A 20,628-nucleotide genomic window follows, 5' to 3' on the forward strand; every position below is an offset into this window, starting at 1 on the left:
ATATTTACACATGTTAAGTTTGCTGAAAATAAACGCAGTTGACAGTGAGAGGACGTTTCTTTTTTTGCTGAGTTTAGGTCCTTCCACGCAGGTTTGATTCCGGAGTTAATTAAGCAATTAACATCCCATCATGCTTAGGGTCATGTATACAAATGCTGGGCAGGCCATTATTTTGGCTACCATGGCTATGCCCCCATAGGATGACAATGGACACGAGTGGTCACTGAATGCTTTGATGAGCATGAAAACCATGTAAACCATATGCCATGGCTGTCTCAGTCACCAGATCTCAACCAAATTGAACACTTATGGGAGATACTGGAGCAGCGCCTGAGAAAGCATTTTCTACCGTCATAACAAAACACCAAATTATGGAATTTCTCATGGAAGAATGGTGTCACATCCTTCCAACAGAGTTCCAGACACTTGTAGAATCTATGCCAAGGTGCATTGAAGCGGTTCTGGCTCGTCATTGCCCAACACCTTATTAAGACTTTTTATGTTGGTGTTTCCTTTATTTTAGCAGATACCTTTCTATGTCCATTTTAGCACTTTCTTCCGATGATACTAAAGCATAGAATTCAGTTAGGACCACATTGTCTACTCACAGTCACACAGGCCCGTATTGGTTTCCACACTGCACCCAAATTTGACCCATAGCACATAGTGGACTAAGTCTTTGGGGTTCTTTGCTTTGGCCGACACTACAGACAATGAAATAGTAGACGCTACAACGCCACAGGAGTGCCTTGGTTTAAATAAACAGTTTGTGGCAATCCTAGGTGCCGGGTAAGGATTAGGTTGAGAAAACAGGTGGTTTCTAGTTTCCGCTGGGGAACAAACCAAATGCCCTGTGATGAACAGTAAGACACAGGCTCTTACAAAGCCAATGTTCAGTTTTGTTTCTACTCTACCCCTTAACTTCTCTGGGATATGTGGGATGGTAGCGTCCCACTTGGCCAAAAGCCAGAAAAAATGTAGCGCGCCAAATTCAAATATATTACTATAGAAATCAATCTTTCATGAAATCACACATGAAAGACACCAAATTAAAGCTACCCATGTTGTGAATCCAGCCAACATGTCTGATTTCAAAAATGATTTATGGCGAAAGCACACCAAACGATTAAGTTAGCTCAGTACATAGCCACAGAAAAACATAGCCATTTTCCCAGCAAAAGATAGTCACAAAAAGCAGAAATAGAGATAAAATTAATCACTAACCTTTGATGATCTTCATCAGATGACACTCATAGGACATCATGTTACACAATACATTTATGTTTTGTTCGATAATGTGCATATTTTTATCCACAAATCTCGGTTTACATTGGCGCCATTTTCAGAAATGCCTCCAAAATATCCGGAGAAATTGCAGAGCCACGTCAAATAACAGAAATACTCATCATAAACTTTGATGAAAGATACATGTTTTACATATAATTAAAGATACACTTGTTCTTAATGCAACCGCTGTGTCAGATTTCAAAAAAACTTTACGTAAAAAGCACACCATGCAATAATCTGAGACGGCGCTCAAAAATAACAAAATTTCTCCGCCATGTTGGAGTCAACAGAAATACGAAATTACATCATAAATATTCCCTTAGCTTTGATCATCTTCATCAGAATGCACTCCCAGGAATCCTAGTTCCACAATAAATTGTTGTTTTGTTTGATAATGTCCATTACTTATGTCTAAGTAGCTACTTTTGCTAGCATGTTTAGTGCACATGTCCAAACGCTCGCGTAGATGCAGGTGAACTCGGACGAAAACTTCAAAAAGTTATATAACAGGTCGAATAAACTGGACAAACTAAGTAGAGAATCAATCTTCAGAATGTTGTTATCATATTTATCCAATAACGTTCCAACCGGAGCATTCCTTCATGTCTGTAGAAGTTATGGAACGCAAGGCGATATCATGAGGAAAGCCAGAAACTGGCAATCTGCCAGACCACTGCCAGACCACTGACTCATTCCCTTCTCATCCGGCCCCACAACACAGCATAAGCTTCATTCCACGTTCTACAGACTGTTGACATCTAGTGGAAGGCGTAGGAAGTGCAAACAAATCCATATCTTACAGGGAATTGAATAGGCGATGAGTTGAATGTTGACCAGTCTCAGAATTCTCACTTCCTGTTTGGATTTTTTCTCAGCTTTTTGCCTGCCATATGAGTTCTGTTATACTCACAGACATCATTCAAACAGTTTTAGAAACTTCAGAGTGTTTTATATCCAATAGTAATAATAATATGCATATATTAGCAACTGGGACAGAGTAGGAGGCAGTTCACTATGGGCACGCAATTCATCCAAAAGTGAAAATGCTGCCCCCTATATCAAATAAGTTAATTCCCTAAAGAAACAACCCTTTAGGTATGAATTTAACCCTCGCCTCAGTAGTGTGTTCATGCACACCACCCCACTCCAGGTATTTCCACACAGTGTTTGTGTGTGTGACCTGGAATAGGTAAGGGGCTGTGTGTGAGTAGTGACTGCGTCACACTGCCGTGGCCTCAGACACAAACAATAACACAGCCTCACATGAGCAGCATTGCCGCAATAACCACTGAAGTAGTGAGCCAGCAAACACTGGCTGGGAAAAGTCCACTCTGATCCAAGACTGAAGTCGTGTACAGCAGTAAAGGTCGACCAATAGCAACAATGGCAGATTCCCACTAAGACTTCTAATGACAAATAAAATAAATAGGATTTTTCAAGCAAAGGTCACTCAAATCAATATAGGCAGTCTGGTTTAGATGTTCCCTACCTCTACCATTTGACACAACACTTATTCTCTGCCCCAAATGGCACCCTATTACATATAGTGCATTACTCTTGACCAGAGTCATATGGGTCCTGGTTAAAAGTAGCAATATAAAAGGGAATAAAGAGCCACGTGGGTCACAGTCTTAGTATAGCTTTCGTTCTCCTCAAGCCGTTGGACATGAAACGTCCTGTTGCGGCAGTGTTAGCGGTGTTATTAAGTGAGGTGCGTGACGTACCGGCGTGTAGCTGTGCACGATGCCTACGCTGTTGAGGTTGACTGAGGCCAGGCTCTGGTCAGAGAGGCTGTTATTGAGGCTGCTCCTGGGGCTGTCGCTGTCCTCCTGCTCCGTCTTGTACAACACTACCTGGAACAAAGATGGTGGTTGTTAATATCCCCAACTGGAACAAAGATGGCCAATGTTTATATCACTTGCTGGAACAAAGATGGCCAATGTTTATATCACTTGCTGGAATAACAGACCTGCCAAGATTGAAGAATTCTTACGAGTACCACTTCAGCGCGGTGGGGGCACCCATGGCCCCCATAACGACACGTGACACCCGCACTGCTCAAATCATAGGCAAATGCACTTTTTAGCCTAATATTGATGTTGGCAGAAGACTGTTATAGGTACTTGGTAATTTGCTGCTCTTCAGTAGCTAACTAGAAATACATTTAAATGTACAAATCAGGGCTCTCCCTGGGATTTTCTGACAAAGTGGTGCTGGTCTAAGGTTGGGTAGGGGGAGGTACGGAGGGGGTCAGTCAACTCCCCCCTCAGGAGGTTGGAGCATTTTGCATTTGAAAAACCTGTAAATGCCATTTCTAGAAACCTAGAGTCTAATAGGGATACTTTGGGATTTATATACTTCCCAGAGTCAGATGAACTCATGGATACCATTTGTATGTCTCTGTGTACAGAATGAAGGAAGATAGAGGTAGTTTTGCGAGACAATGCTAACTAGCGTTAGCACAATGACTGGAAGTCTATGGGTATCTGCTAGCATGCTATTTCCAGTCATTGCACTAAAGCTAGTTAGCAATTTCTCTAGCGCTAGTTAGCAACTTCTTTCACACTGCAGAGACATGAAATGGTATCCATGAGTTCATCTGACTCTGGGGAAGTCCATAAGTATCCATTGAAATTATAGCAAACAATGTAGCCAACACAGAAGTATTCTGTTTGATTCTACATTAAATTGAGGTGGTCTCTATGAAACTTTCAAATGTTTCTAAGTTAAACTTAGGGGTAATGATTATTCTAATTAATAGGTGTCTTAATGTGGATAGTCTAGTGAAAAAGTAAACTGTCTTCATTTTGTTTGGGGAGAAAATTCTGACTAATTCAATTACTGGATGCAATGTAGTAGTCTAGTTTACAGTAGGCTATTTGGAATATGAAACAACTGAACTAGGCCTATATGAGCTTGTTTCAGATCTCCATCCCTGACATAATGCATCAAGTTAAGTCTGACTACTAGGCTACCATTCATTCAACATGCCTTGTTGTCATTGGTAAACCATGACACCATGGATCATTTAGCTATTTGATTTAGAATTTTAGGACCCCTGTAGGTATAATTCATTGATCAAATATTGAATTTGGCCTTTACTGCTATAGCCCATAGAAATGCATTGAATAACACAATTATAAATGGCAAAACAGACATTCAAAAATTAAACAATAAGGAATAAGGGTTTGAAGTGTCGTTCCTATATCTAGAAGATAAGAAGGCTAAGAAATTATCCCCCCCCAAAATTGACATATTTAATCCCATTTTTTTGGTAGCACAAAACTACTTCCATTCACTTTTTAAACCGGTACCGGATTACCTTGGGGCGAGTTCCGTGACGCTTGTTTCTGGCTCTCGTAGAACACCATCGTGTTCGTGAGTCTCCCCTTTCCATAGTGGGGTCATATTAGTTTGTTGCCCAAACGGTTTGATGCTCCAGACAGAGGTTGGCACATCAGTGGAACCGACTTCAAACGAGTCCCGTGGGGCTTGTGGGGGTCGTGGAACAAACAGAAAAAAACAACGTGTAGGCCAAACAGTTCGCCCGCTACAAATGTTTTCGTGAGAAGAGCAATTTTAGGGATGTCTCTTGGACTGACAAACAACGCTGTAGCTCTGCCACTTTCCACCGCAGGCGCGGAAGACCGACACTAGCAACATGGATTGCGACGCAGCCCATATATATATAAAAAAACGTATATCTCTAGCTCAAACAGACAGCTTTTAAATGGGGATTTAAAAAAAAAAGTTAATTAGATCGTCAATCGACCCCAGGGGGTTAATTAACATAGGCCTACTACTGTAATCGTTTATAATAACTTTCTGTGAAGGACGGTATTAGCGTAACATCCCTGTCTGCCATGTCTGTTTCCATTCACGCAACACCGCACGTCAATACACTCGCGCCTACTACCGCTGTGGAGATCATAGCATGTGCGGTTAACAAAGTGTTCTTGCTTAGTTGACTAAACGCTGTAGCTAACTACCTTCGTCGTAATAACGACTTAGCTAAGGAGCTAACTACAAAATAACACGTGGTTATGTGCTTGACTAACACATACAATTTGGGAAACAGCTCGTTCTCCATTTTCCCTACCCCTTTTCCTCACCGTTGGTATCAAAGGAAAAAGTGGAGCGCTGGAGATTCTCTCCTCGCCCACAATGTGCCAACTGGAAACCTATTTTTGCCTATTTTAGGGTAGTTTTTCGTACCAGCATACGCTAACCTCAAATTGTGTGCGGGTTAGCAGGTCGGGAAAAAAAGATGGGCGCCATTAATATCACTACCTTGAACAAAGATGGCCAGTGTTACAATATTGCCCCAGAGGGCTAAGGGTTTGCATGTCATTACGACAGACAACTACCTTGTTAGTCACAGTGTTGATTGCCAGAGTGGGAGAGGCATCTCCGTACATGATACAGTCCATTCGCAGGGACTCCGATTCCAGGCTGTAGGGGGTGGAGGCCTGGAGAATAGGACAGAGTAATATAAAGGAGAGATGGGAGAGGGCTGTCTTTTGGTCTCTACAGCAGTGGTGGAAAAAGTACCCAATTGTCATACTTGAGTAAAAGTAAAGTTACCTTAATAGAAAATTACTCAAGTGAAAGTCAACCAGTAAAATACTATGAGTAAAAGTATAAAAGTATTTGTTTTTAAATATCAAATGTAATTGCTAAAATATACTTAAATATCAAAAGTAAAAGTATAAATCATTTAAAATTCCTTACAAAGTAAACAAGACAGCACTATTTTCTAGTTTTTTTTAGCCAGGGGAACACTCCCAACACTAATTTACAGATAGTCAGGGGAACACTCAGACATAATTTACAAACAAAGCATGTGTGTTTAGTGAGTCTGCCAGATCAGAGGCAGTAAGGATGACCAGGGATGTTCTTTTGATAAGTGTGAATTTGACAATTTTCCTGTCCTGCTAAGCATTCAAAATAGAACAAGTACTTTTGGTTGTCAGGGAAAATGTATGGAGTAAAAAGTACATTCTTTTCTTTAGGAATGTAGTGAAGTAAAACTCCAAAAACTAAGTAGTACTTTACAACACTGCTCCACATAACACTGATGGGATAGATAGCATCTAATATTGAGCTGGTATAGTCTAGAGTAAACCATAACATAATGTTAATAATTATTACAGACACAAAATGTATCTTTCACCACTTTTTCAGTCTACCCTCACTTGCCTGGCTCCCAAAACTGCTCACTGAAAGAGGATTGGTTTGCAACAAATGCAAACTTTAATTTATGATAAACTCTAAAAGAGGGGAGAGAGTTGCAAGATCCATGACAGAAGTGTGTGTATTTGGAAAGAATGGCTTGATTCAAGAGTGTATCAGGAAAGAGAAAGATAATTAGTCTTCCTGTATGCCTACAAGAAAGGATAGTTGGTGCCTCGGCCCTAACAACATTTTACTTGCTATTTGACCACTATATACCACAGAAGAACAGTTAGATAGCCATTGTTTGTCTGTAAGGTGACTAGTCCATGATATGTGCATCAAAAACAGAAATACCTTATTTCCACAAGTATTCAGACACTTTGCTATGAGACTCAAAATTGAGCTCAGGTGCATCCTGTTTCCATTGATCATCCTTGAGATGTTTCTACAACTTGATTGGAGTCCACCTGTGGTCCATTCAATTGATTGGACATGATTTGGGAAGGCACACACCTGTCTATACAAGGTCCCACAGTTGACAGTGCATGTCAGAGCAAAAAACAAGCCATGAGGTCAAAGGAATTGTTCGTAGAGCTCTGAGACAGGATAGTGTCAAGGCACAGATCTGGGGAAGAGTAGCTGAAAAATGTCTGCAGCATTGAAGGTCCCCAAGAACACAGTGGCCTCCATCATTCTTAAATTGAAGAACTTTGGAACCACCAAGACTCTTCCTAGAGCTGGCCACCTTGCCAAATTGAGCATTCAGGGGAGAAGGGCCTTGGTCAGGGAGGTGACCAAGAAGCCGATGGTCACTCTGACAGAGCTCCAGAGTTCCTCTGTGGAGATGGGAGAACCTTCTAGAAGGACAACCATCTCTGCAGCACTCCACCAATCAGGCCTTTATGGTAGAGTGGCCAGATGGAAGCCACTCCTCAGTAAAAGGCACATGACAGCCCGTTTGGAGTTTACCAAAAGCCACCTTAAGACTCTCAGACCATGAGAATGAAGAATCTCTGGTCTGATGAAACCAAGATTGAACTCTTTGGCCTGAATGCCACTGGCACCATCCCTACGGTGAAGCATGGGAGACCAGTCAGGATCGAGGGAAAAAATAACAGAGCAAAATACAGAGTGATCCTTGATGAAAACCTGCTTCAGAGCACTCAGGACTTCAGACTGGGGCGATGGTTCACCTTCCAACAGGTCAACAACCCTAAGCACACAGCCAAGACAACGCAGGAGTGGCTCGGGACAAGTCTGAATGTCCTTGAGTCGTCCAGCCAGGGCCCGGAACTAAACCAGATCGAACATTTCTGGAGAGACCTATAAATAGCTGTGCAGCGACGCTCCCCCTCCAACCTGACAGAGATTGAGAGGATTTGCAGAGAAGATTGGGAGAAAATCCCCAAACACAGATGTGCCAAGCTTGTAGCATCATACCCAAGAAGACTCAAGGCTGTAATCGCTGCCAAAGGTGCTCCAACAAAGTACTGAGTAAAGGGTCTGAATACTTATGTAAATGTAATATTTCATTTTTTTGTTTGCAAAAATGTCTACAAATCTGTTTTTTGTTTAGTCATTATGGGGTATTTTACATACATTGAGGGGAAAAAATACTTTTTAATCCATTTTAGAATAAGGCTGTAATGTAACAAAATGTGGAAAAAGACATGGGGTCTGAATACTTTCCAAATGCACTATACTGCATTGAAAACCACATACTAAAATGCTTTGTCTGTTGCCAATAGATCTAGAGAAAACTAATATGGAACACACATACTCTTTTGACAGTGAAAGACGGCTATATTTCTGTGAGCCAATCTGACAACTCTTGCAAATCTGCCAGCAATGCAACCCGAAGCGTACTAAAAGGGTCATAGGGCTTACGTGTAATAAAAAATGACTAGGTTCTGAATTAATGTTTGTGATTTTAAAAAATCCAGAAGAAAATATGTATAACGGAAGCCTAGGGCCTTGTGTGTTAACTGGAAAAGAAGCCTAGAATACTCTACCTCTTCTCTCCACTCCCTCTCACTCTTCCTCTCTCTTGTTCTCTTCCTCCTGCTCTTTCCCTTCTCTCTCCCTCTCGTTTACTCTTTTGCTTTCTTTCACCCTTCCTGTCGCTCTCACCCTCTCCCTTCCGTTCTTCCCCTCCCTCTCTCTTCTCATTGGGCTGTGATGATTGTGCACTTTGGCGCTATATGCCTGCTTTGTTTCCGTGGTGATGGGTAGGGCAGAGGTAGATGTGAAGGGGGAGAGTGGGCTTGCTGCTGCTCGGGGCTCAGTGAGCTGCAGCGCCGTGTTCATTCAGGCGCTCAGGTCACTGAACGCCAGTGGTATAGTGCTAATTCTATAGGGGCAGAAGAGACGTGATTTTTCACAGCATGATATCACCATCTCAAAGTAGATAGGTGATAACTGTTGGCCGAAATGATACAGGATCATGAGACTGAGTCGTTTTACATTAAGCATAGAATGCAATACTCAATGTCCATATACTGTAGCCTAGAATTTGTTTAGGAATTTGTTACATTTATATTGATCTGACGCGGAACAACTGATTATCGTCTCTTATATACACTGAAGAAAAATATAAACGCAAAATGTAAAGTATTGGTCCCATGTTTCATGAGCTGAAATAAAATAGCTTCTTGACACCTGTCAGGTGGATGGATTATCTTGGCAAAGGCGAAATGCTCACTAACAGCGACGTAAACAAATGTGCGCACACCATTTGAGAGAAATAAGCTTTTTGTGGAACATTTCTGGGATCTTTTATTTCAGCTCATGAATCATGGGACCAACATTTTACATGTTTCATTTATAGTTTTGTTCAGTATACAGTACCAGTCAAAAGTTTGGACACACCTACTCATTCCAGTGTTTCTTTATTTTTACTATTTTCTACATTGTAGAATAATAGTGAAGACGTCAAAACTATGGAATAACACATATGGAATAATATAGCAACCAAAAAAAGTGTTAAATAAATCTAAATATATTTGAGATTGTTCAAAGTAGCCACCTTTTGCCTTAACAGCTTTGCACACTCTTGGCATTCTCAACCAGCTTTGAGGTAGTCACCTGGAATACATTTCAATTAACAGGTGTGCCTTGTTAAAAGGTAATTTGTGGAATTTCTTTCCTTAATATATTTGAGCCAATCAGTTGTGTTGTGACAAGGTAAGGGTGGTATACAGAAGATAGCCCTATTTGGTAAAAAAACACAAGGCAAGAAGAGCTGAAATAAGCAGAGAAACAACAGTCCATCATTACTTTAAGACATGGAAGTCAGTAAATTCTGAAAATTTCAAGAACTTTGAAAGTTTCTTCAAGTGCTGTCGCGAAAACCATCAAACGCTATGATGAAACAGGCTCTCATGAGGACCGCCACAGGAATGGAAGACCCCGAGTTACCTCTGCTACAGAGGATAAATGTATTAGATTTAACTGCACCTCAGATTGCAGCCCAAATAAATGCTTCAGAGTTCAAGTAACAGACACATCTCAACATCAACTGTTCAGAGGAGACTTCATGAATAAGGTCTTCATGGTCGAATTGCTGCAAAGAAACCACTACTAAAGGACACCAATAAGAAGAAGAGACTTGCTTCGGCCAAGAAACACGAGCAATGAACATTAGACTGGTGGAAATCTGTGTGATGGTGTGGGGTGCTTTTCTGGTGACACTGTTGGTTATTTATTTAGAATTCAATGCACACTTAACCAGCATGGCTACCACAGCATTCTGCAGTGATACGCCATCCCATCTGGTTTGCGCTTAGTGGGACTTTCAGTTGTTTTTTAACAGGACAATGACCCAACCCACCTCCAGGATGTGTAAGGACTATTTGACCAAGAAGGAGTGATGGAGTGCTGCATCAGATGACCTGGCCTCCACAATCACCTGACCTCAACCAAATTGAGGTGGTTTGGGATGAGTTGGACCACAGAGTGAAGGAAAAGCAGCCAACAATTGCTCAGCATATGTGGGAACGCCTTCAAGACGGTTGGAAAAGCATTCCAGGTGAAGCTGGTTGAGAGAATGCCAAGAGTGGACAAAGCGGTTATCAAGGCAAAGGGTGACTACTTTGAAGAATCTCAAATCGAAAATATATTTTGATTTGTGAAAAACTTTTTTGGTTATTACATGATTCCATGTGTTATTCATAGTTTTGATGTCTTCACTATTATTTTACAATGTAGAAAATAGTAAAAAAATAAAAATAATTAAATCCCTTGAATGAGTTGGTGTGTCCAAACTTTTGACTGGTAGTGTATATATGCTACATTTGTGCACGCCACAAATTACCGTTAATAGGACCAGTGTAAATTGTATGTCAGCCCATGTGAGGACAATTCAGCGGTGTCGAAAGCTGTTGCTTTCGTCCCGACTCCTGATGACCGGTCTTTTGGGATCATCTGGTCCACTCTAATTTGAAATCCAGTACTCACCATTTCTCCAGAGCGCGGCCTCTTCTTTGGTCTGGTGGGCAGTGTGTCCTCTTTAGGGTTGGTGTCTATAGCCCAGTAGGACCCCTGGAAACCAAAACAAACAAGATATTAACACTACCCACTGGGCAGAAACTGGTTGAATCAATGTTGTTTTGATGTGGTATCTACATGGAAAATACATTGGATTTGAAAAAAGTCATCAACTGTTGTTTTGAAGGTGAAATTGGCGACAGGGTTTCATGTGAATATTCTAAAATCTGCATAAAAATAATATTTTCCCAACAGAGATGTGTTTCCATCATATTGATTGGTTGTGGATAATAGGCTGTGTGTGATGACGTAGTGCACCTAAATATAACTTTTGCGGTTAAATTCTCATGTATCGAATAATAAATACAAGTTAAATAGGTTTGCAGCCATTTTCAACTCTACTGATGGTTTTGTCACAATTTTTTGGGTGCGTTACATAGCGAATGTGCACACTCTGGTCTTGGCATGTGTACTCTAGCCAACAGCTGGCAGATGCTGTATACATTGCGGGTAGGCTAGCTACATGATGAGAATATTACGGATTATTTTTGTCAAACGGCAGCCAAGAATCGATCATCATGTCACCAGAATAAGACCATCAATATTTATTGGAAAGGAGCATCAAGCTCATCACTGTGCACTTTCACCACCCTGTGAAGTTCATCATAATTTATTGAATCTGTAGAGTAATAAACTTCATGCTTTCCGAGTCATCACATCATCGCGGGACCACACAACATATCATCGTGTAACTCCAAGTTTACTTTGATATGATGGTTATTATATCAATATTTGCATAAATGAGTTTCCACCGCCATCTCTCACATAATGAATTTAACCGACACAAAACGATCCCACATTGTCTAGTGTATTTTGTTAGTCAATATTTGGTAAATTTACAGACAAATTTGCTGTTTCCATCAGGCCTCTAGTTACATTTTTTATGTACTTTACTCACATAAAAAGGTTGGATGGAAACCTGTTTACAGTAACCAAATTTCAACACAGACAAACATTGTACAACATATAGAGAGCTTTGGACTATAAGGTTCTATCTGCATTTTTCTAAAAAATGTCTGTTCAATGTTTTCTACCTTTATATTACTCTAACTACCCCAATTCATGTTCTTAAGTTAAAAAAATACAATATAAAAATAGCTGACACCATTAAAACTAATTAGGTTTCAGAACATTAAAGCCAATGATCTCAGAATCACCTTTTTGCCAATGATCTCAGAATCACCTTTTTGCCAATAGAACCTTGTAGTCCAAGCACTCGATATGTTGAATTTGTACCTATAAAAACTTCAGATCTTCAATGTTATATCCAGCACAGAAAAAAAACAATAGGCTGGGCAGCACCTCCTACTGGAGCATTGATCTACGTACAGCTACCCTTTGGTATCTTATCCAGGGTTTTTACCAAGCCCAGCCCTGCTTAGCTTTGATATTTGTCACTGACTATTACCAACGTGCTATCGTGAAAATTACTGTTGAGAGAACTCCACTTAGAAAACAAAATAGATTCACTATCAAAGTCACGCCAAAGGATAGGTTTCGTTCTGCCCCTGAACAAGGCAGTTAACCCACTGTTCCCCGGTAGGCTGTCATTGTAAATAAGAATTTGTTCTTAACTGACTTGCCTAGTTAAATAAAGGTTAAATTAAAAAATCACTTGTACAGTGTCTTCAAAAAGTATTCACATACCTTTTCCAAATGTTGTTGTGTTACAGTCTGAATTCAAAATGGATTCAATTGAGATTTTGTATCACTCTCCTATACACATTTAACACTTAATAAAAACTGAGATGTCTCGAGTCAACAAGTATTCAACCCCTTTGTTATGGCAAGCCTAAATACATCCAGGAATAACAATTTGCTTAACAAGTCACATAATAAGTTGCATGGACTCATTCTGTGTGCAATAATAGTGTTTGACATGATTTTTGAATGACTAACTCATCCCTTGTACCCCACACATACAATTATCTATAAGGTCCCTCAGTTGAGCAGTGAATTTAAAACACAGATTCAACCACAAAGACCAGGGAGGCTTTCCAATGCCTCGCAAAGGAGGGTACCTATTGGTAAATGGGTAAACATAAAAAAAGCAGACATGGTGTGAAGTTATTAATTGCATGTTGGATGGTGTATCAATACACCCAGTCACTACAAAGATACAGGCTGGAGAGGAAGGAAATTGCTCAGGGATTTCAACATGAGGCCAATGGTGATTTTAAAATATTTACAGAGTAATGGCTGTGATAAGAGAAAACTTAGAATGGATCAAGAACACTGTAGTTACTCCACAATACGAACCTAATTGACAGAGTGAATAGAAGGAATCCTGAGTACCACTCTCCATAGTGGTGGCTTCGTCAAGTTATGGGTATACTTGTAATCATTATGGACTGGGGAGTTTTTCAGAATAAAAAGGAAACGGAATGAAGCTAAGCACAGAAAAAAATCATAGAGGAAAACCTGGTTCAGTCTGCATTCCACCAAACACTGGGAGATGAATTCACCTTTCAGCAGCACAATAATAAAACACAAGGCCAAATCTACACTGGAATTGCTTACCAAGAAGACGGTGAATGTTCCTGAGTGGCTGAGTTACAGTTTTGTCTTAAATCTGCTTGGAAATGTAGGGCAAGACCTGAAAATTCTACAAACATGTTTTGACTTTGTCAATATGGGGTATTGTGTGTAGATGGGTGAGATTTAAAAAAATATTTAATCCATTTTGAATTCAGGCTGTAACACAACACCTTCACTTTTTCCACATTTTGTTATGTTAAAGCCTTATTCTAAAATGGATTTAAAAAAATCTCTCATCAATCTACACATTATACCCCATAATGATAAAGCGAAAACAGTTTAAAAAAAAACATTTTAGCAAATGTATAAAAATTTAAAAACAGAAATACCTTATTTACATAAGTATTCAGACCCTTTGCTATGAGACTTGAAATTGAGCTCAGGTGCATCCTGTTTCCAGTGATCATGCTTGAGAGTCCACCTGTGGCAAATTCAATTGATTGGAAATTATTTGGAAAGGCACACACCTGTCTATATAAGGTCCCACAGTTGACAGTGCATGTCAGAGCAAAAACCAAGCATTGAGGTTGAAAGAATTGTCCGTAGAGCTCCGAGACAGGATTGTGTCGAGGCACAGATCTGCGGAAGAGTATCCAAAAAATGTCTGCAGCATTGAAGGTCCCCAAGAACAATGGCCTCCATCATTCTTAAATTGAAGAAGTTTGGAATCGCCAAGACCCTTCCTAGAGCTGGCCACCCCGGCCAAACTGAGCAATCGGGGGAGACAGAGCTCCAGTTCCTCTGGGGAGATGAGAGAACCTTACAGAAGGACAACCATCTCTGCAGCACTCCATCAATCAGGCCTTTATGGTAGAGTGGCCAGACGAAAGCCACTCCTCAGTAAAAGGCACATGACAGCCCGCTTGGAGTTTGCCATAAGGCACCTAAAGGACTCTCAGACCATGAGAAACAAGATTCTCTGGTCTGATGAAACCAAGATTGAACTCTTTGGAGTGAATGTCAAGCGTCATGTTTGGAGGAAACCAGGTACTGCACATCACCTGGCCATACCATCCCTACGGTGAAGCATGGTGGTGGCAGCTTCATGCTGTGGAGATGTTTTTCAGCGGCAGGGACTGGGAGACTAGTCAGGATCAGGGGAGAGATGAACGGAGGAAAGTACAGAGATCCTTGATGAAAACCTGCTCCAGAGCACTCAGGACTTCAGACTACGGCGAAGGTTCACCTTCCAACAGGTCAACAACCCTAAGCACACAGCCAAGACAACGCAGGAGTGGCTTCGGGACAAGTCTCAATGTCCTTGAGTGGCCCAGCCAGAGCCCGGACTTGAATTCGATCGAACATCTCTGGAGAGACCTGAAAATAGCTGTGCGGCAACACTCCCCATCCAACCTGACAGATCTTGAGAGAATCTGCAGAGAATGGGAAAAACTCCCCAAATACAGGTGTGCCAAGCTTGTAGTGTCATACACAAGAAGAATCGCTGCCAAAGGTGCTTCAACAAAATATTGAGTAAAAGGTCTGAATACTTATGTAAATCCATTTTTTTTATTTTATACTTTTGTAAAAATGTATACAACACCTGTTTTTGCTTTGTCATGTAGATTTGTGTCTAGATTGATGATAAAACATTTTCTTATCCCTTTTAGAATAAGGCTGTAACGTAACAAAATGTGGAAAGGGGTCTGAATAGTTTCCGAATGCACTGTATACTCAGTCTCTCTGTGCATATCTGAGCTACGGTTAACTCAATAATTAAATGCTAAGACAATGATTGCAAGATATTATCTCCTTGTTCCTTAGCCTCTTAATACTTGCATAACGGTAAACCTAGACATGTGCATCTCATAGTATTCCGAGGGGTGATGCAAGGCTCACAACCTTGGCTATACGCACTGGATACGATTATGGGCCTATAGCATTCACATAGCAATGGAGTCAGATTGATAAATGTAGGTTACTATTACAGTATTCAACATAATTTTTTACACATCTACATAATGGAGACCCCTCATCCTCAGTTGATGGGGATTTCCACCAACCTACATAATGGTTAGATAATTTCCACCAAACAAAATTGTGACATCCAGTTGATGGTGATGTTCTATATTACACTACAATAGTTTCTAGTCTAGTGGATAAACCATATGGTTCAAGTGAAAATAGCCTAATTAATTACAAAAGCATCTAATCAACAATGGCATTATTTTCAATTAAAGCTTTATTGAAAAAAGCATCTCATCAACAATGGCATGATTTACAATTAAAGCTAGAGTCCTTAATTGAAACAATAACAAAGCAGGCAACCCGCCTCTGTTTTGTTAACAAGCTGAGATGGGCCTGGAGAAATGTAATCATTCTCAAATTCATACACAGAGCTACGGATGCAGAGACTGACCATACTGTAAATTTTTTAATCAAAATTATAATTTTAACCATGTTTTGAGGCTATAGAGTGTTTGTTTACATTTACATGGTTTACAAAGTTTGGAGTAAAACAAACTTATATTTTGGGTTTTGATGGGGTTGAACTGAGCTCATGCGGGATTTATAAGTTATCACTTATGCAAAATCTGGCACTCTAACTTCAATGACAACTTATTTTGACATCGCTTTGTTGTTTTTAGCTGTATAGATAATGTATTTTTTATGTTTTCAGTGTGTTTTGAACACTTTGAGAATAAAAAAAATTGGTGCACTAAAATTACAAAAAGTTGAATTAACTGATTAACTCTGACAGCCCTAATAGGAACACACACATGGATCATCTGCTCTCAGTATCATAACCCAAAACAAGTTGATAATGTGAGTACATACATGATTTAGCTATATTTATGTCTCTAAGGTGGCCAATCACAGTAACAAGAGAGATGTATTACTACCCTTGTTTTACACAGTGGTTCTCCCCCGAGTTTAGGCTCTGGCCAGGTCCAAGTAGAGCTAAATCAGGTGAGAACCTCTCTTTTTGTGTCAAACTACAGGCCTCGACCAAGGATTCCAGTTGAATTATTGAGTTGATTCATTTTTCAAACAGTTCATATCCCTATGGCGGAGCTCAACACTCTTTGGGTCAAAACAATATTGGTAAAACCAAAAAAGAATGGTAGCCTGGAATCCAGATTGAACATATCATTTTTGTTTCACCATTGTTACACTTCACTGATTCAGTCTGGCCATGCATTCATTGAAACAATTTTTGCCTATATGTTTAATGAGGGGCATTATGCAAAATGTGTCAGCAATTGCACCACCTTCAACCAACCAGATGACCAAGACTTTAGGCATAATCAATAAATCAGCAATTGACCACGTGGGATTTGGGGTTAAGTCGGAGGTACATTTTTTTTTGCAATATTATTACATTCACTCGACACAGATACAGTACACTTAATCATATTACAAACATATGTTCACATAAAAAATGGTTTCATCAATTGTTTGTGTTTTTACATTAAGTCTAATCAACAATTTTCAACCTCATTGGTGGGCAATTTGATATGAAACACACTGAAACACAGACTCTGCTTTCTCATACCAAAACAGGTGGCTATTCAAAGTTAAAATTGGAACCATGAAAAACAGTCATTTGGACAGCTCATGAATTTAAAAATAATAATATTACTCTGCACATTTTAAGTCATGCCCCACTCTGTCCTTGACAGTGTTTTAATGAGTTTTAGGAGGGCATGTCATTTTTGAATGGTTTTCCACGGTTGCCCCGGTGCCATGCCCAGTTGATAATCACCCCAAAGGTGCCGTGCACATTTGATAATCACCCCGATAATTGCCTCAACTGAACCTAAACTATACCAAAACTAATTTCACACATATAACAGATGAAATAAATTAAGGAAAGTATGATGGGGGAGGAAGAGGGGGAAAAAGGGGGAAAGTGGGTGAGTTGATGAGCGAGGGGAGGCGAACGATGCATAATTGGGTAATCACCAATTGTGAATGAAGAACAGGGTGACCCATTATATTGTATTGATCTATTCTAATTATAATCTCAAAATGGTAAACCCTATATCAGTCGACCGAATCCAAGCAGGCCTGTCTGTCTACTCTGCCCATCTCGGAGTACACAGTGAGAACGTGCGTAATTTACAATGGCAAGAAGATCAAGATGATTGGATGCACATGCTGTGTTAGCAATGCTACAAAATCTGAATGAAAACAATTCAAATGGTCAGGAAGAAATTAATCATGACATCTATGATAATTATTCTTCTGATTCTGAGCCTCAGCCTGAATCTACAGTGCCTTCAGAAAGTATTCATACCCCTTGATTTATTCCACATTGTTGTGTTACAGCCTGAATTCAAAATGGATTAAATACCAGTGGTGGAAAAAGTACCCATACTTGAGTAAAAGTAAAGATACCTTAATAGAAAATTACTCAAGTAAAAGTCACCCAGTAAAATAGTACTTGAGTAAAAGTCTGAAAGTATTTGGTTTTAAATATACTTAAGTATCAAAAGTAAAAGTATGAATAATTTATAATATTAAGCAGACACTTTTTTTAAATGTATTTTTATTTACAGATAGCCAGGTGCACACCAACATCATTTACAAACGAAGCATTTGTGTTTCGTGAGTCCGCCAGATCAGAGGCAATAGGGATGACCAGGGATATCTTCTTGATAAGTGCTTGAATTGGACCATGCTCTGTTCTGCTAAGCATTCAAAATGTAACGAGTACTTTTGGGTGTCAGGGAAAACGTATGGAGTAAAAACGACATTATTTTCTTTAGGAATGTAGTGAAGTAAAAGCTGTCAAAAATATGAATAGTAAAGTACAGATACCCCAAATAACTACTTAAGTAGTACTTTAAAGTATTTTTACTTAAGTACTTTACACCACTGTTAAATACCCCATAATGACAAAGTGAAACCATGTTTTTAGAAATGTTGGCAAATGTATTCACACCCCTGAGTCAATACTTTGTAGAAGCACCTTTGGCAGCGATTACAGCTTTGAGTCTTCTTGGGTATGTCTGTACTGTATCAGCTTTGCACATCTGGATTTGAAAATGTTCTCCCATTCTTCCTTGCAGATTTTCTCAAGCTCTGTAAAGTTAGATGGGGAGAGGCAGTGAACAGCAATATTCAAGTCTTTCCACAGATTTTCAATGGGTTTCAAGTCTGGGCTTTGTCTAGGCCACTCACATTCTTGTTATAAAGCTTTCCAGCATTACAGTGTTCTGTTGGAAAGTAAGTCTTTGCACCAGTCTAAGCTCGTTTGCACTCTGAAATAGGTTCTCATCAAATTTGTCTCCTAACCTTACCAGTCTCCCAGTCCCTGCCACTGAAAAGCATCCCCATAGCATGATGCTGCCACATGCTTCACAATAGGGTGATGAGCTGTGCCTGGTTTTCTACAGACATAACACTTCGCATTTTATTTATTTTTTACCTTTATTTAACTAGGCAACATTTTCAGTGACAGCCTAGGAACAGTGGGTTAACTGCAGAGGGCAGAACGACAGATATGTACCTTGTCAGCTCGGGGATTTGATCTTGCAACCTTTCGGTTACTAGTCCAACATTCTAACCACTAGGCTACGCTGCCGCCCCAATTCAGACCGAGTTATATTTTTCTCATCAGACCACAAAATCTTTTGCCTTATGGTTTGAGAGTCTTTCACATGACTTTGTAAACTCCAGCCATGCTGTCATGTGCCTTTTCTCAGGAGTGGCTTCCGTCTGGCCACTCTCCCATAAAGCCCAGATTGGTGAAGTGCTGTAGAGACTGTTGTCCTTCTGGCAGGTTCTTCCATCTCAGCCAAGGATCTATGTAGTTCTGTCAGTGTGGTCATTGAGGTCTTGGTCACCTCCCTGACCAAGGTCCTTCTTGCCTGGCTGCTCAGTTTAGTCGGACGGCCAGCTCTAGGCAGAGTCTGGGTAGTTCAATTTTTTTTCTTATTTCCCAATGATGGCAATTACTTACTGTGCTCTTGGAAACTTTCAACACTCTAAAATTTGTTTTATACCCTTTCCCAGATATATGCCTCATCACAATTATATCAGAGATCTACGGACAGTTCCTTGGACTTCATGGTATAGTTTCTGCTCTGACATGCACTGTCAACTGTGGGACATTATATGGAAAGGTGTATCTTTCTAAATCATGTCCAAACAATTGGACACAAGTGGACTCCAATGAAGTTGTCGTGACATCTCAAGGATAATCAAAGGAAATTGGATGCACCTGAGCTCAATTTGTAGTGTCATAGCAAAGGGGTGTGAATACTTATGTAAATGTGATATTTCTTTATGTAATTTCAATAAATACGCCAAAATTCTAAAAACCTGTTTTCACTTTGTCATTATGTGTAGATGGGTGAGCAAAAACATTTATTATAATCCATTTTGAATTCAGACTAATGAAACAAAATGTGGAATAAGTCAAGGGGAATGAATGTTTTTTAATTTATTTCACCTTTATTTAACCAGGTAGGCCAGTTGAGAACAAGTTCTCATTTACAGCTGCGACCTGGCCAATATAAAGTAAAAGCAGTGCGACAAACACAGAGTTACACATGGAATAAACAAACGTACAGTCAATAACACAATAGAAACATCTATATACAGTGTGTGCAAATGAGGTAAGAATACTTTCTGAAGGCACTGTACACACCCGAGACCTTAGCGCTACAAAGTCAGAACGGTGCACACTGTGCAGGTGCCAGCGCCACCACCAAATGAAACAGTGCGACGGGGGCGAGGAAGGCATGGCACTGTTTAGATAGAACAAGCCGGTGACAATGCTGCGGCCGATTATCAGCACAAAATCCTATCACAGAGAGCAGACCCAAAGCAAAAAACAACATCAGCGAGGTACTCACCAGCTTTCATTATGTGACATGGACATGCTCCAACTGATGCCATTACGTGAAGATGCACACCATGTACGAACGAGCTGACAATAATGGACTATTTTTGAATGCTGTCATATCTACACTTATTGTATGTTCATTATGCCACCATTATTGATAGTGTGCTGATTTTCACTGTTTAACAAGCACACTTGGCGCTTGATTTTTAGGCTACTGGAGTTATCATTTGACCGCGTGTCTTGGTGGTTAGTTTTATTTTTATTTTATCTTTATAAAAATAAGCTGT

General features: G+C 40.0%; 1 protein-coding gene across 2 annotated transcripts in view; it reads right to left on the reverse strand.

Annotated features, from left to right (window-relative positions):
- The window catches only part of LOC139557226 (forkhead box protein J3-like), an 84,076-nt gene that overhangs the window by 16,808 nt on the left and 46,640 nt on the right, over positions 1-20,628 (reverse strand). For both annotated transcript variants that reach the window (XM_071371745.1, XM_071371746.1), the window contains exons 5-7: positions 10,918-11,001; positions 5,655-5,756; positions 3,012-3,140 (exon numbers count right to left, since the gene is read on the reverse strand). In XM_071371745.1, the coding sequence (XP_071227846.1) occupies positions 3,012-3,140; positions 5,655-5,756; positions 10,918-11,001 (315 nt within the window). The remainder of the gene's footprint in view (positions 1-3,011; positions 3,141-5,654; positions 5,757-10,917; positions 11,002-20,628) is intronic.

Source organism: Salvelinus alpinus, chromosome 28 (genome assembly GCF_045679555.1).
Source record: "Salvelinus alpinus chromosome 28, SLU_Salpinus.1, whole genome shotgun sequence".
In the NCBI taxonomy this organism is placed as follows: domain Eukaryota; kingdom Metazoa; phylum Chordata; class Actinopteri; order Salmoniformes; family Salmonidae; genus Salvelinus; species Salvelinus alpinus.